The 14,362-nt window shown below is 55.5% G+C and overlaps 2 protein-coding genes across 2 annotated transcripts; both read right to left on the bottom strand.

Annotated features, from left to right (window-relative positions):
- Positions 1–2,185: 2,185 nt before the first annotated feature.
- On the bottom strand, positions 2,186–5,102 carry LOC140263769 (PHD finger protein 7-like). Its single transcript, XM_072358932.1, has 10 exons — positions 5,048–5,102; positions 4,704–4,795; positions 4,515–4,616; positions 4,166–4,290; positions 3,822–3,984; positions 3,624–3,730; positions 3,310–3,423; positions 3,040–3,158; positions 2,871–2,931; positions 2,186–2,594 (listed from the first exon to the last, which is right to left on the bottom strand). Exons 1-10 carry the CDS (start codon positions 5,100–5,102, stop codon positions 2,186–2,188), a joined length of 1,347 nt encoding a protein of 448 aa, XP_072215033.1.
- Positions 5,103–11,058: 5,956 nt separating this feature from the next.
- On the bottom strand, positions 11,059–14,038 carry LOC140263756 (PHD finger protein 7-like). The gene is made up of 10 exons (XM_072358912.1): positions 13,984–14,038; positions 13,640–13,731; positions 13,451–13,552; positions 13,102–13,226; positions 12,758–12,920; positions 12,560–12,666; positions 12,246–12,359; positions 11,976–12,094; positions 11,764–11,821; positions 11,059–11,550 (listed from the first exon to the last, which is right to left on the bottom strand). Exons 1-10 carry the CDS (start codon positions 14,036–14,038, stop codon positions 11,082–11,084), a joined length of 1,404 nt encoding a protein of 467 aa, XP_072215013.1. The 3' UTR covers positions 11,059–11,081.
- Between the last annotated feature and the right edge of the window lie 324 nt (positions 14,039–14,362).

Raw genomic sequence — 14,362 nt, 5'->3', positions numbered from 1 at the left:
ATTTCAGGCAGAACTCAACTGTGCCATCATAAATCTGGAGCTGGGATTCCTTTGAAAAAAATAAGTACACATTGCCATGTAGATTAAGTAGCTGAGAGCAAAAATAAAATTATTGACAATAATGGCACTCTCCTGTGTGCCATTCAGACACCCAGACCAAAGCCTAGTGCAAAAGCTCAAAGGCCTGCTGCCAGCTGAAAGCAAACCTTTAAATAACCCTGGATGTAATAGCAGATCTATTTTCACATTTTGATAATCCAATAACCACAATTCTTGAATAAAATTACTTGTTTTGATCAGTGCCATAGGGGAAAAGGAAAACAAAACAAAACAAAACAAAAAACAAACAAACAAAAACCCACAACTTTTTCTGCCTGTTTTGTTTCTATTTGTATTCTCCTCATTCATACGCACTACAACGTGACAGGTTCCAAGATAGCTTTGAGAGGAATTAAAATAGTTTGCTTCTCACAATGTCTTTCTATATAAATTAGTTTCTGGCTCTGCTGAAAATAGAAAATTAATTTTCTAGTTGAAGTTGGGCTCTATGTCCAGGTGGAGGCCAGTAATGAGTGGTGTCCCCCAAGGGTCTGTCATGGGACCGGTGCTCTTTAACATCTTTATTAATGACATCAATGAGGGAATTGAGTGCACCCTCAGCAAGTTTGCTGACAACACCAAGCTGAGTGGTGCGGTTAATACGGTGGAAGGAAGGAATGCCATCCAGAGGGACCTCGACAGGCTGGAAAGCTGGACTCAGGTGAACCTAATGAGGTTCAACACGGCAAAGTGCAAGGTTTTGCACTTGGGCCGGAAGAACCCCAGGCACCTGTACAGGCTGGGAGGAGTTGTCCTTGAGAGCAGCTCCGCAGAGAAGGACCTGGGGGTCCTGATGGACGAGAGACTCAACATGAGCCAGCAGTGCGCTCTGTCGGCTCAGAAAGCAAATGGTGTCCTGGGCTCCATCAGGAGAGGGGTGGTAAGCAGGGATAGGGAGGTGATTGTCCCTCTCTATTCAGCTCTTGTGAGGCCCCACCTGGAGTACTGTGTCCAGGTGTGGAGCCCTCACTACAAGAAAGACAGAGAGATTTTGGAAAGGGTCCAGAGGAGGGCGACAAAGATGATCAGGGGGCTGGAGCACCTCCCCTATGAGGACAGGCTGAAGGAGTTAGGCTTGTTCAGCCTGGAGAAGAGAAGGCTGCGGGGTGACCTCATTGCAGCCTTTCAATACCTGAAGGGAACCTACACCCAGGAGAGGATTAAACTCTTTGAAAGGGCTGACAATAGCAGGACTAGGGGAAATGGATCCAAGTTGAAGGAGGGAAGATTTAGGTTAGATGTTAGGGGGAAGTTCTTTACTAGGAGAGTGGTGAGGTCCTGGAACAGGCTGCCCAGGGAGATTGTGGATGCCCCGTCCTTGGAGTTGTTTTCAGGCCAGGTTGGATGGGGCCCTGGGCAACCTGATCTAGTAAAGGTGTATGTTTGGTGTCCATGCTAGGCAGGGGGGTTGGAACTTCATGATCCTTGAGGTCACTTCTACCCGGGAAATCCTGTGTGATTCTGTGTGTCACCGCCCCTTTTCCCCCTTTTTCACCCCCGTCACAGACGCAGATGGACCTAAAGATAACTCCGTGGCAAACATCTGGGAAGGCGCTGGGGAGAAGACAGCCCCGTGGTCTCGGCTCCTAACACTCCCCACCCCAGGACAAAGCAGAGAACAACGAAGCCAAGATTTGGGGAGTATATTAAGGGTTTATTTATTATTATTATTATTTTATGGGGGAATCATAAAAATCGGGGGGGGATGGGACACGGTTGTTTCCGTGCTGTCTTTGGGGCTGGTTGTGGGGATGTCTTCTCTGATGTTGGGCCCGGGGGCGGCTTTGTGCCCGGGCTGGTCCACGGAAGGATGAAGTTAACACACGTGGACTCTCTTCAAGGTTGACTTTCTCTGCCGCCTGGGACAGCAGCCATCACGTGGGGATGGGACACGGCTGCTTCGGTGCCACCTCTGGGTCTAGCTTTGGGGATGTCTTCTCCGGTGGTTTGCCCGGGAGCGGCTTTGTGCCCGGGCTGGTCCGCTGAAGAGCGAAGCTCGTCTGGGTGGTCTCTCTCCGAGGTGGATTTGCCGCTCGAGACCGCAGCCGTCATGTGGGGTTGGGACACGGCTGCTACTGCGCTGCCTTCAGCACCGTCTGCGGGGACGTCTTCTCCGCTGGTTTGCCCGGGAGCGGCTTCGTGTCCGGGCCGTTCTCCGCTGCCTGGACCGGCTGCCACGGCCTCCTCGGGGCCGGCTGCGGGAAGCTGAAGCCCGACGCCCCACTGGGGATCGGCTTCGAGTGTTCGCCCGCCTTCGCTGCCTGGATGGTCTCCGGCGTGCAGGCAGCGGGGAAGCCCTCGAGGACCTGGACGGTGCTGGCGTGGCCGAGGTGCGGGTGCTGCTCCGAGCACCTCGGGCCGTCGTACGGCTCCCTCCGCGACGTCTCTGGGGCCGAGCCCGGGAGCCCGAGGCACGGCCTTGCAATGGGGAGCGGCTCCTCGTGCGGCCGGTCCCCCTCCGTCTGGGACGCTCTGTGGGCGCGGGTACCGACGATCTTCTGCAGGCCCGCGCTGGCCCCCGTCTGCTGGGGCTCTGGGAGCAGGTCTCGGCACCTGCAGCTGGTGCCCGTCTCCTGCCGCCGCGTCCTCGGCGCTGCTGAGAGGCGTCCCGCTCCTCAGATGGACGGGAGCGGGTGGCAGTCTGCTCAGTCGCCGGCGCTCTGGGCTGGACGCTGAGCTCAGGCAGCTGGGAGCTGCAGGGTGGGCTGGACGCTGCCCGCCTAGCAGGACCAGAGCTGACGGTTTCAGCTGTGGGACGAATGATGTGGGACGGCAGTGGTACCTCCCGGCTGGAAGTGCTGGAGCTGTCCGGCTCAGAGTTGGTGCGGGAAGCTGTAAGGAGAGACGGGAAGCTCAGCAGGATGAACATGCAGCCCCAGGGCAGGACGGGCTGCCATCCCCCATGGGGCAGAGAGACTGTGGCGGCTCTTTGCCTCTTACCGGTGCCCGCAGCAGCGCAGGTGTCGCACTCCCAGCTGTTGCCGCTGGTGGCCCAGAAGGTGCAGTTCCGGTGCGTGCCTTCTGAGCCACAGGAGCTGCAGAGCAGCAGCTGCCAGCGCCTGCGGAAGCAAAGGGGTTGTGGCTGTGAGGACAAAGCAAGCCAAGGCGGGGAACAGCCGGCACGGCTCTGGCACTCAATCCTTGCTCCCCCAGCCTGTGCTGAGGCTGAGATCCCACGCAGAGCCCCAGAGGACTACAGAGGTCACTCACCCCGCTTCCTGTGCTCTCTCCCTGCCTCCGAGGTAGATGCACATCTTGGCATCACACCGCCTGTGCCTCTCTCGCAGCGGCTGGTAGTCCTCATCGTCCCACCAGGATGGTCGTCTGCCAGAGAAGAGAGGGAATGTGATGAGTCCCCAGTGCCCCAGGCGTAAGGCAGATCCAGGGCATCCGCCTTGCGCTCATTCTCAGCTTCTCCATGAAGCCGAGACCAATGCTCTCAGGACGGCAAGGGACTGGGCCTGCCAGAGCTGGCACAGCTCCTGTGCCCGAGTGTCTGCAGAGCCGGGCAGAAGGACACCAACCTGACTGGGATCTGGATCCCCAGCGTGGTCATTTGGGACCTGAACTGCGCTCTTCCTCCACAGACGGGGCAGAAGAAGCGCATGGTGGCAGCGTGTAAGGCATGTTTCTGCAGGAGAAGCACAAGCAGCGTGAGCGTGAGCGGGGCTGGGTGCTGCTGAGCACTGGCCGTGCCCAAAGGGTGAGGGGAGGGCTCCTACCCTGATGCAGCCCCGGTGGAACCAGGCCTGTTTGCACACCGGGCACACCATGGTGTGGTAGGACGTGCTGTCCCCCACGGGCTCCAGGCAGATGACGCAGATGTTGTTCTGAGACGGAGCTGCCTCCGCTGCCTGTCGAGGGCGATGCTCCCAGCAGAAGGACCTGGGCAGGAGGACAGAAAGGGATGGGCACGGTGAGAAGTGCTGTAAGGAGGGCAGAGGACCAGGAGAGAGCTCCAGGCCTGGGCTCTGGCTCTGGCAGGATGCTGGGAGCTGTTGCTGCGGGTTCCTCCCCGGGAGGAACAGGGAGGGACGGCAGCTTGGCTGCTGCTGCCAGCCCTTACCGGTGCTGCCCAAAATATTGGGTGACGCACTCCCCGTCCTCGGCGCAGGGCAGATGGAAGCTGCGCTCACAGCCTGTCTGCGCGCAGCTGATGGTAGCTCCCCTCTCGCCGCAGACAAAGCAGTGCTGCAAAGAGCAGACCAGTCCCCATCAGTGGAGGGCTCGGGGCCTCCGTGGCTGACCCCACTTCTCCGGGCAGGGCGCAGAGTCCCACCACAGAGGCTGGTCTGCTGTGGTGGGACTTTGTCCCAGAGCCGGTTGGAAAGGCCGCGATCACTTTGTTTGGGCCCAGGCAAAGCCGGTGTGAGCCTCTGCCAACACCAAGCTCCCCGTTCAGTTCAGGTCCTCACCTTCTGGTCTGCCAGCTGGACTGCATGTTGGACGGCATGAAGGGAGAAGCCAAAAAGATCTCCCAGCGGGCTTCTCCACTCCAAAAGGCCATCAGCAAAGAACTGTAGGAGAGAAAAGAGTGTGATCTCGTGAGGCCGGAAAGGAAGGGAGCATCCCTGGCAGGAGCCCGAGGCCTTGAGCGAACTTACCAAGCAGAACTGGTGGGCACAGAGCCCACCGGTGGCAAACATCTGCCCGCAGGTGTCCGGGTTAACCCGTGTCCTGCGGCACAGCACGCACTCTGCAAAGGAAGGAGAGAGCAACCGTGAGCAGCGGTGAGCACCTGGCAGGGCCGGCTGTCCCTGGGGCATTGCAGGCCTAGTGGTGCCAGTAGTCAGCCATAGCTTGGCTGGGCCCGAGCAGAGGGGCCCTGCCTGTCTGCGGTGCTGGGGAGTCCCTGCTTGCCCCTTGCCCCCCTCCCAGCTACAGGCAGAGCCCCAGCAGCCCTCTGCCCAGCGGTGGGGAGCTGCGTGCAGGGATACGGTGCTCTCACCTGGCTCCCCAGAGTTGGGGGCCTCCTCGTCGTTCCCTTGGAACACACTCGGCATCTTTGGCGAGAAACAAGAGAGTCAGTGCTCTCTCCACACCTCACCAGGCCGCACTGAGCTCGGCCCCAGCCCAGCAGCCTTAGCTCTGCTCCCGGCCCCGCGGGTCACAATGGCCGCTCCCTGCCACCACTGTGACATCACGGTCACCACCTCACGGGGCTGAGGGCGCGGCACACACGCAGGAGGGCGGTGGCTCCTGTGGGTAGTGCGGAGCCAGGGGCCCGGTGCTGACAGCATCCTTGGGGAGCAAGGATGGCCTCCCTCAGGCCTTCCGCACCGCGCCCGTGCTGGGACGGCACAGCAGAGAGTCTAGGAAAGGCCTGCGGGTCAACAGCGCAGCCGGCATTTCTAGTGCGTGTGCTGACCGACTTCCCAGGCTCTGATGGCCACAGGACAAGGGGGAACGGCATCACTGGCAGGAAGACACTCAAGATATCTGCACGTCGGAAGCACAGAAGCACACAGTGGCATTATTGTCTTATGCCCAAATTAAAATAACTGCTGCTTGGACATGATAGTTCAAAACAACCTAGTCTGCCTCTGTAGTTCTATTTTTTAACTTTTTGTATGGAACACATTGACCTGTAATAAACATTTAATACTGGGAATCAAAATCTTAAACTACACATTTAAAACTTGGTAATCTTCCAGGGGAATGCACCGATAACTTACATTCCTGAAGATTCCGCCATATTTCACCTGGCCAAAGTAGTTAGTAAGCATCCGATCCATCAGCAACAGCTGTTCCCAGGCTACTTTTTTGATCTTGCAATTCAATTAATTTGATGTGGGTAACACACAGTTACTACACGGCCCTGTGAATGAGGTACTCCCACTTAATACTCACTAGCCTTCCTGAGGATCTTTAAGTCCGAGTTCTTGGAAGGTGTACTAGATCAAACGCTGCTTGTCAGGCAGATCACAAACATTTGCCAGATTGGCTCAGCAAAGTGGCACTGCATTTTTTTTCGTCACTTCAATGCTTGTGTTTAGTCGCTTAGACTCCTGCCTGGTAACCCACCATCAGTTCTAATTCTAAATGACTGTTGTGTAGGGTGCTCAGGGAGCTCTGATTCTACTCATCTACCTACATAGTCAGCATTTTATTTACAGTCAAATGCCATGCTTTCGTTCTATTTTAGAGACCTGGAACCTTCTTTAGTATGATTAGCTGCTTCAACTCAAGTTACAGACATTAAAGGAAGGCAAGTGAGTTTATCACTGATCTTACAGAAGTAATTCATAATAACAGTCTGAAGAAGCCTACTCCAAAACACTCAGATATTTCCAGAATTATACCCTTTGTTCTAGAAATTCTAGATGTTCTAGAAATGTTCTAGATAGGAGAAATTTTACAACTAATAACAATCGTGAAAAAAAAGCAAAACAAAACAAAACGAATGAGAGGCAAAAAAATCTGCAGTAGGTATAAACAAGCAAGTGTAATGATGCCACATTTTAAAAAGTGATGTATTTTTGGTAAATTCTGAAAAGAAGTAGCCCTTAAAAAGAAAAAAAAAAAAAAAAAAAAAAAGAATTATTTCATGACAGAAATCAGTAATGTTCATATCTGCTTCCCATACAAAGTCTAACTGCATCACAGCTCATTCTACAAAGAGAAATGGGCATTCTCTGATATATATATATATATTGTTTGTTTATATATATATATTTGTTTGTTTGTTTTCCAGCCAGGTAAATTCAAAGAGGCCTACAGGACTGTATAATGGTTTAAACTTAATTTCCACCTCTACCCTATCTCTATACTAAAGCACCAGAGACTAGAAGTTGGAATATTACTGGGGACAGGGGAGAGCAGAGCAGAGGAAACACAAAAGTAGCAGTTGGGAAAATATTTACAAGACAAGAAAAAAAGGGGGTTTAAAAGCCCGCATTACACTTTTCGAGATACTTCAGATAAAACTCAAAGCACACAGAAAGGCACATCATAAGAAATTAAGTAAGTACTCAGTAACTTCATTGGTACAAAAAACTCTTGAGGTTTAATTTTTCACCCCCAAAGATGACCTTACCAAAAATAACTTCTTAAAAATTCATGAAGCCATCACAGACCTGAATATTTTCTACAAAATTGTAAACATTGGATTCTTTAAAGAAATGTAAAAAACTCTTTGAAATCAGGACTATTTTCTGCTCTTGTTTTCTTCAAAATACTATTACACAGTATCACTTCATAGTAAAATAGCACATCAAACTTTTATTCCAGGATGAAGTCATGCTAAGGTCATAGCTTGGAGAAACTCATCAAACATCTTTTACTCCACTAAGAAAAGGCACTGCCTTTCCTCTAATAACTTACACCATATGAAGACCCGAAGTTTGGAAGATTATTGTACATGTCTGCTGAAAAGTCTGCATAGAAATACATTTTTGCTGGACTAGATTTGGGACACTGCTTGTCAAAGGACAAAAAGATGAACATTTGATACAAGCATTTGTCAGCTTTTACAGAATCATAGATTCACAGAACGGTCTGTGCTGAAAGTGACCACAATGCTCATCCAGTTTCAGTCCCCCTGCTCTGTGCAGGGTTGCCAACCACCAGACCAGGCAGCCCAGAGCCACATCTAGCCTGGCCTTGAATGCCTCCAGGGATGGGGCACCCAGCAACCTCTTTGAGCAACCTGTTCCATTGCATCACCACCCTCTGTGTGAAAAACTTCCTCCTCATATCTAACCTAAACCCCTCCTGTCACAGTTAAAAACTATTCCCCCTTGTCCTGTCACAGTCCGCTCTTGCGAACAGCCATTCCCCCATGTGTTTAAGTCTTGGGAGGCCACAATGAGGTCTCCCTGGAGCCTTCACTTCTCCAAGCTCAACAAGCCCAGTACCCTCAACCTTTCCTCATCGGAGAAGTGCTCCAGCCCTCTGGTCATCTTACTGCTCCTCTTCTGGACTCATTCCAAGATCTCTGCATCTTTCTTGTGCTGCAAGCCCCAGGCCTGGACGCAGTACTCCAGATGGGGCCTCACAAGAGCTGAGTAGAGAGGGACAATCATCACCTCCCTCTCCCTGCTGGCCACCCCTTTTTTAATGCAGTCTAGAAAACAGTTGGCCTTCTGGGCTGCAAGCTCACACTGCTGGCTCACGTCCAGCCTCTTGTCTACCAGGACACCCAAGTTTGTCCCCACAGGGCTGCTCTCTAAGGGCTCTTTGCCCACTCTGTATAAACATCTGGGATTGCCCTGGCCAGAGTGCAACACCTTGCACTTGGCCTTGTTGAACTTCATTAGGTTCACCGGGAATCACTTCTCCAACCTGTCCGGGTCTCTCTGGATAGTTTCCCCTCCCTCCAGTGTATTGACTGCACCACTCAGCTTGGTGTCATTGGCAAACTTGCTGAGGGTGCATTCGATGCCATTGTCTATGTCATCGATGAAGATGTTGAAGAGCATTGGTTTCAAGACCGACCCCCGAGGGACACCACTTGTGACCGGCCTCCACCCTGACACAGAACCATTAATCACAACTCTGTGGCTGCATCCAGCCAACCAATTCCAAATGCTCTGAACAGTCAGTCCTCCAAATCCATACCTCTCACATGTTGAGAGAAGGATGTGGTGAGAGACAGTGCCAGAGGCTTTGCAGAAGTGTAGGAAGATGACATCCGTCACCCTTCTCCCATCCACCGATTGCTGCCGCTCCATCACAGAAGGCCACCAGACTGGTCAGACAAGATCTGCCCTTCCTGAAGCCACACTGGCTGTCTCGGATCACCTCTTTGTCTCCTATGTGCCTTAACGGGGTAACCAGGAGGATCTCCTCCGTGCTCTTCCCAGGCACAGAGGTGAGGCTCACTAGCCTGCACATCCACTGCTCATCCTTTCTCCCTTGCTTAAAAATGGGAGTAGCGTTTCCCTTCTCCCAGACACCGGGGATCTCAGCCGACAGCCGTGATTTTTCTAATACGATGGAGGTCGGCTCGGCAACCACATCAGCCACCTCTCTCTGAGAACCCCAGGATGGATATCATCTGGCCCCATGGAATTGTACACGTTCAGTTTCGTGAGGACGCCTCAGCCTTGTTCTGTTGTCACAGCGGGATGGAATCTGCCCCTCTCACCCACAGCCGGAGGCTCAGGCTCCCGGTGGACATGAGGAGCCTGACCAGCAGTGAAGACTGAGGCAAAGCACTTATTGAGCACATCAGCTTTCTCCACGTCTGAAAAAGCCCCTTCTCCATCCTCATTTATCAGAGGGGAAACACTCTCCTTGGTCTGTCTCCACCTGCCCATGTACCTGTAGAACTTCTTCCAGTTCCTTTTCACATTCCTTGCCAAGTTCCGCTCTGCTGATCATAGAATCACAGAATCGGAGCTTCACCAAGGTTGGAAAAGACCTAAAAGATCCCCCGGTTCAACCGTTCACCTATCACCTGTTTAGCTCCCACTAAACCATGCCCCTCGACACTGCATCCAATCGTTCCTTGAACACTGCCAGGGTCAGTTGCTCTACCACCTCCATGAGCAGTCCATTCCAGTGCCTGACCACCCTTTCTGAGAAGTATCATTTCCTAATGCCCAGCCTGAATCTCCCCTGCTGCAGTTTGAAACCATTCCCTCCAGTCCTGTCACTAATGTCACAAGAGAAGATGCTGACCCCCAGCTCACTACAGCCTCCCTTCAGGAAGTTATAGAGAGCAATAAGGTCTCCCCTGAGCCTCCTCCAGGCTGAACATTCCCAGCTCCTTCAGTCTCTCCTCATATGGCCTGTGCTCCAGACTCCTCACCAGCTTTGTTGCCCTTCTTTGAACACGTTCCAAGGCCTCGATGTCTTTCTTGCACTTAGGGACCCAAAACTGGACACAGTACTTGAGGAGCAGCCTCATCAGTCATGAGTACAAAAAAGCCTTGACTTTCCTGATCCTATCTCTACATATGCAGACAGTGTTCCTATATTCTTCCCAGGCTACACAGCCTGGAAAAAGATCTGTGGTCTCGGAGACTGCGGGTTGGTCAGCCGGTCTCTGGAGCGAGGAGGGACAGCGCTTCTGCACCCTGCTGCACAAGATAGCACACCTGCTGCTGCAGTATGCTGTGGGTGCTGCACACACGCTGCCTTCTCTGCGCCGCACCTGGTGGGCAGCAGTGCATTGAGGCCCTCCCGTAAGATTTCCTAAGGCAAGGGGTGCGGATGCAGTTCCATCGCCCCGGCAATGCCGACCCACATCAGCCGCTCTCATGAGAACTGTCGGGCTGCTCTGTTGGTGTGGGGTTCCCCCGGTAAAGGAACGGACCGAAACCCCGCTGCCTGTACCTTGCAGTCAGTCGCTGCTGTTCTGGCCGGGGTGGCTCTGAAGCAGCCAAACTGGGCAGTCAACGGTTACACCAAGTGTTACATTGTGTTACCTTGCATTCCGATATCATCTTTAGGAAATTGACTTTCCTCCTCAGATTGCTGCCACCGTTTTGTTTTCAGGCCCGTCTCCCACCTCCCTACCCCTCCCTCCTTTTCCCCTTTCCCCTTCCCCAGGGTGTGGGTCTGTGGGTCCCCTTTCCCCGTTGGTCACGGAAACGGCCTGAACTGGCCTGTAAACCATCGAGGCACCTCCGTCACCACCACTTTTTCTTCAGGCTGCTGGGCCTGCGGGCTCGCTGACCCCCATCATAGACACAGATGGACCTAAAGATAACTCCGTGGCAAACATCTGGGAAGGCGCTGGGGAGAACACAGCCCCGTGCTCTCAGCTCCTATCACTCCCCACCCCAGGACAAAGCAGAGAACAATGAAGCCAAGATTTGGGGAGTATATTAAGGGATTATTTTTATTATTATTATTATTATTATTTTTTATGGGGGAATCATAAAAATCACGGGGGGATGGGACACGGTTGTTTCTGTGCTGTCTTTGTGGCTGGTTGTGGGGATGTCTTCTCTGATGTTAGACCCGGGAGCAGCTTCGTGCCCGGGCTGGTCCACTGAAGAATGAAGTTAACATACGTGGACTGTCTTCAAGGTTTATCTTCTTGGCCGCTTGGAACCACAGCCATCCCGTGGGGATGGGGAACGGCTGTTTCTGCGCCGTCTTTGGGACCGTCTGCGGGGATGTAGTTGGACCCGGGAGCGGCTTTGTGTCCGGGCCGTTCTCCGCTGCCTGGACCGGCCACGGCTTCTTCGCGGTCGGCTGCGCGAAGCTGAATCCCGACGCCCCACTGGGGATCGGCTTCGAGTGTGGGCCCGCCCTCGCCGCCTGGATTGTCTCCTGCGTTCAGGCAGCGGGGAAGCCCTCGAGGACCTCGATGCTGCTGGTGTGGCCGAGGTGCGGGTGCTTCTCTGAGCACCTCGGGCTGTCGTACGGCTCCCACCACGGCATCTTCTGGGCTGACTCCGGGAGCCCGAGGCTTGGCCGTTCAATGGGGATCGGCTTCTTGTGCGGCTGCTCCCCCTCTGTCTGGGATGCTGTCTACGTGCAGCTGCCCGGGAGCTTCTGGAGGACTGCGCTGTCCTCTGTCTGGTAGGGATCTGGGAGCAGGTCTCAGCATCTGCAGCTGGTGCCCGTCTCCTCCTACCACGTCCTTGGCACTGCTGAGTGGTGTCCTGCTCTACTGCAGGCAGATGGGAGCTGCAGGATGGGCCTGTTGCTGCCTGGCTGGTAGGACCAGGGCTGATGTTTTCAGGTCCCGAGGAGCTGTGGGATGGCCCCATTGCCATCTGGCTAGGAGCGCTGGGGCTGGCAAGGTCAGAGTTGGGGCGGGATGCTGTAAGGAGAGACAGGAAGTTCATCAGGATGAACATGCAGCCCCAGGGCAGGACAGGCTGCCATCTCTCATGGCACGGGCAAGGCCACCCCGAGCCCCTGCTGCCAGGCCTTGCCTGGCCAGGCCCCGAGGCATGCAGCTCTTTGCCTCTTACCGGTGCCCGCAGCAGCGCAGGTGTCGCACTCCCAGCTGTTGCCGCTGGTGGCCCAGAAGGTGCAGTTCCGGTGCGTGCCTTCTGAGCCACAGGAGCTGCAGAGCAGCAGCTGCCAGCGCCTGCGGAAGCAAAGGGGTTGTGGCTGTGAGGACAAAGCAAGCCAAGGCGGGGAACAGCTGGCACGGCTCTGGCACTCAATCCTTGCTCCCCCAGCCTGTGCTGAGGCTGAGATCCCACGCAGAGCCCCAGAGGACTGCGGAGGTCACTCACCCCTTCTCCTGAGCCCTCTCCCTGCCTCCAAGGTAGATGCACATTCTGGCATCACACCGCCTGTGCCTCTCTCTCAGAGACTGGTAGTCCTGATCGTCCCACCAGGATGGTCGTCTGCCAGAGAAGAGAGGGAATGTGATGAGTCCCCAGTGCCCCAGGCGTAAGGCAGATCCAGGGCATCCGCCTTGCGCTCATTCTCAGCTTCTCCATGAAGCCGAGACCAATGCTCTCAGGACGGCAAGGGACTGGGCCTGCCAGAGCTGGCACAGCTCCTGTGCCCGAGTGTCTGCAGAGCCGGGCAGAAGGACACCAACCTGACTGGGATCTGGATCCCCAGCGTGGTCATTTGGGACCTGAACTGCGCTCTTCCTCCACAGACGGGGCAGAAGAAGCGCATGGTGGCAGCGTGTAAGGCATGTTTCTGCAGGAGAAGCACAAGCAGCGTGAGCGTGAGCGGGGCTGGGTGCTGCTGAGCACTGGCCGTGCCCAAAGGGTGAGGGGAGGGCTCCTACCCTGATGCAGCCCCGGTGGAACCAGGCCTGTTTGCACACCGGGCACATCATGGTGTGGTAGGACGTGCTGTCCCCCACGGGCTCCAGGCAGATGACGCAGATGTTGTTCTGAGACGGAGCTGCCTCCGCTGCCTGTCGAGGGCGATGCTCCCAGCAGAAGGACCTGGGCAGGAGGACAGAAAGGGATGGGCACGGTGAGAAGCGCGGTAAGGAGGGCAGAGGACCAGGAGAGAGCTCCAGGCCTGGGCTCTGGCTCTGGCAGGATGCTGGGAGGTGTTGCTGCGGGTTCCTCCCCGGGAGGAACAGGGAGGGACGGCAGCTTGGCTGCTGCTGACAGCCCTTACCGGTGCTGCCCAAAATACTGGGTGACGCACTCCCCGTCCTCGGCGCAGGGCAGATGGAAGCTGCGCTCACAGCCTGTCTGCGCGCAGCTGATGGTAGCTCCCCTCTCGCCACAGACAAAGCAGTGCTGCAAAGAGCAGACCAGTCCCCATCAGTGGAGGGCTCGGGGCCTCCGTGGCTGACCCCACTTCTCCGGGCAGGGCACAGAGTCCCACCACAGAGGCTGGTCTGCTGTGGCGGGACTTTGTCCCAGAGCCGGTTGGAAAGGCCGCGATCACTTTGTTTGGGCCCAGGCAAAGCCGCTGTGAGCCTCTGCCAACACCAAGCTCCCCGTTCAGTTCAGGTCCTCACCTTCTGGTCTGCCAGCTGGACTGCATGCTGGACGGCATGAAGGGAGAAGCCAAAAAGTTCTCCCAGCGGGCTTCTCCACTCCAAAAGGCCATCAGCAAAGAACTGTAGGAGAGAAAAGAGTGTGATCTCGTGAGGCCGGAAAGGAAGGGAGCATCCCTGGCAGGAGCCCGAGGCCTTGAGCGAACTTACCAAGCAGAACTGGTGGGCACAGAGCCCACCGGTGGCAAACATCTGCCCGCAGGTGTCCGGGTTAACCCGTGTCCTGCGGCACAGCACGCACTCTGCAAAGGAAGGAGAGAGCAACCGTGAGCAGCGGTGAGCACCTGGCAGGGCCGGCTGTCCCTGGGGCATTGCAGGCCTAGTGGTGCCAGTAGTCAGCCATAGCTTGGCTGGGCCTGAGCAGAGGGGCCCTGCCTGTCTGCGGTGCTGGGGAGTCCCTGCTTGCCCCTTCCCCCCCTCCCAGCTACAGGCAGAGCCCCAGCAGCCCTCTGCCCAGCAGTGGGGAGCTGCGTGCAGGGATACGGTGCTCTCACCTGGCTCCCCAGAGTTGGAGGCCTCCTCCTCGTTCCTTTGGAACACGTTCGGCATCGTCGGCGAGAAACAAGAGAGTCAGTGCTCTCTCCACACCTCACCAGGCCGCACTGAGCTCGGCCCCAGCCCAGCAGCCTTAGCTCTGCTCCCGGCCCCGCGGGTCACAATGGCCGCTCCCTGCCACCACTGTGACATCACGGTCACCACCTCACGGGGCTGAGGGCGCGGCACACACGCAGGAGGGCGGTGGCTCCTGTGGGTAGTGCGGAGCCAGGGGCCCGGTGCTGACAGCATCCTTGGGGAGCAAGGATGGCCTCCCTCAGGCCTTCCGCACCGCGCCCGTGCTGGGACGGCACAGCAGAGAGTCTAGGAAAGGCCTGC

The sequence above is a fragment of the Excalfactoria chinensis genome, chromosome Z, assembly GCF_039878825.1.
Source record: "Excalfactoria chinensis isolate bCotChi1 chromosome Z, bCotChi1.hap2, whole genome shotgun sequence".
NCBI classification, from domain to species: Eukaryota; Metazoa; Chordata; class Aves; order Galliformes; family Phasianidae; genus Excalfactoria; species Excalfactoria chinensis.
The sequence above is the reverse complement of the archived record's forward strand: the minus strand, read 5'-3'. Positions and strand labels throughout refer to the sequence as shown.

What these genes read in the sequence shown, in the direction of transcription:
- LOC140263769 (XM_072358932.1), bottom strand. Translation starts at nt 5,102, where the DNA reads ATGCCGAGTGTGTTCCAAGGGAACGACGAGGAGGCCCCCAACTCTGGG. An exon ending in GTGCCCACCAGTTCTGCTTG is followed by an intron (nt 4,617 to 4,703) that starts GTAAGTTCGCTC and finishes TCTCTCCTACAG; the next exon opens with TTCTTTGCTGATGGCCTTTT. An exon ending in AGCCGGGAGGTACCACTGCC is followed by an intron (nt 2,595 to 2,870) that starts GTCCCACATCAT and finishes GGCCTGCAGAAG; the next exon opens with ATCGTCGGTACCCGCGCCCA.
- LOC140263756 (XM_072358912.1), bottom strand. Translation starts at nt 14,038, where the DNA reads ATGCCGAACGTGTTCCAAAGGAACGAGGAGGAGGCCTCCAACTCTGGG. An exon ending in CTCCAACTCTGGGGAGCCAG is followed by an intron (nt 13,732 to 13,983) that starts GTGAGAGCACCG and finishes CTTCCTTTGCAG; the next exon opens with AGTGCGTGCTGTGCCGCAGG. An exon ending in GTGCCCACCAGTTCTGCTTG is followed by an intron (nt 13,553 to 13,639) that starts GTAAGTTCGCTC and finishes TCTCTCCTACAG; the next exon opens with TTCTTTGCTGATGGCCTTTT.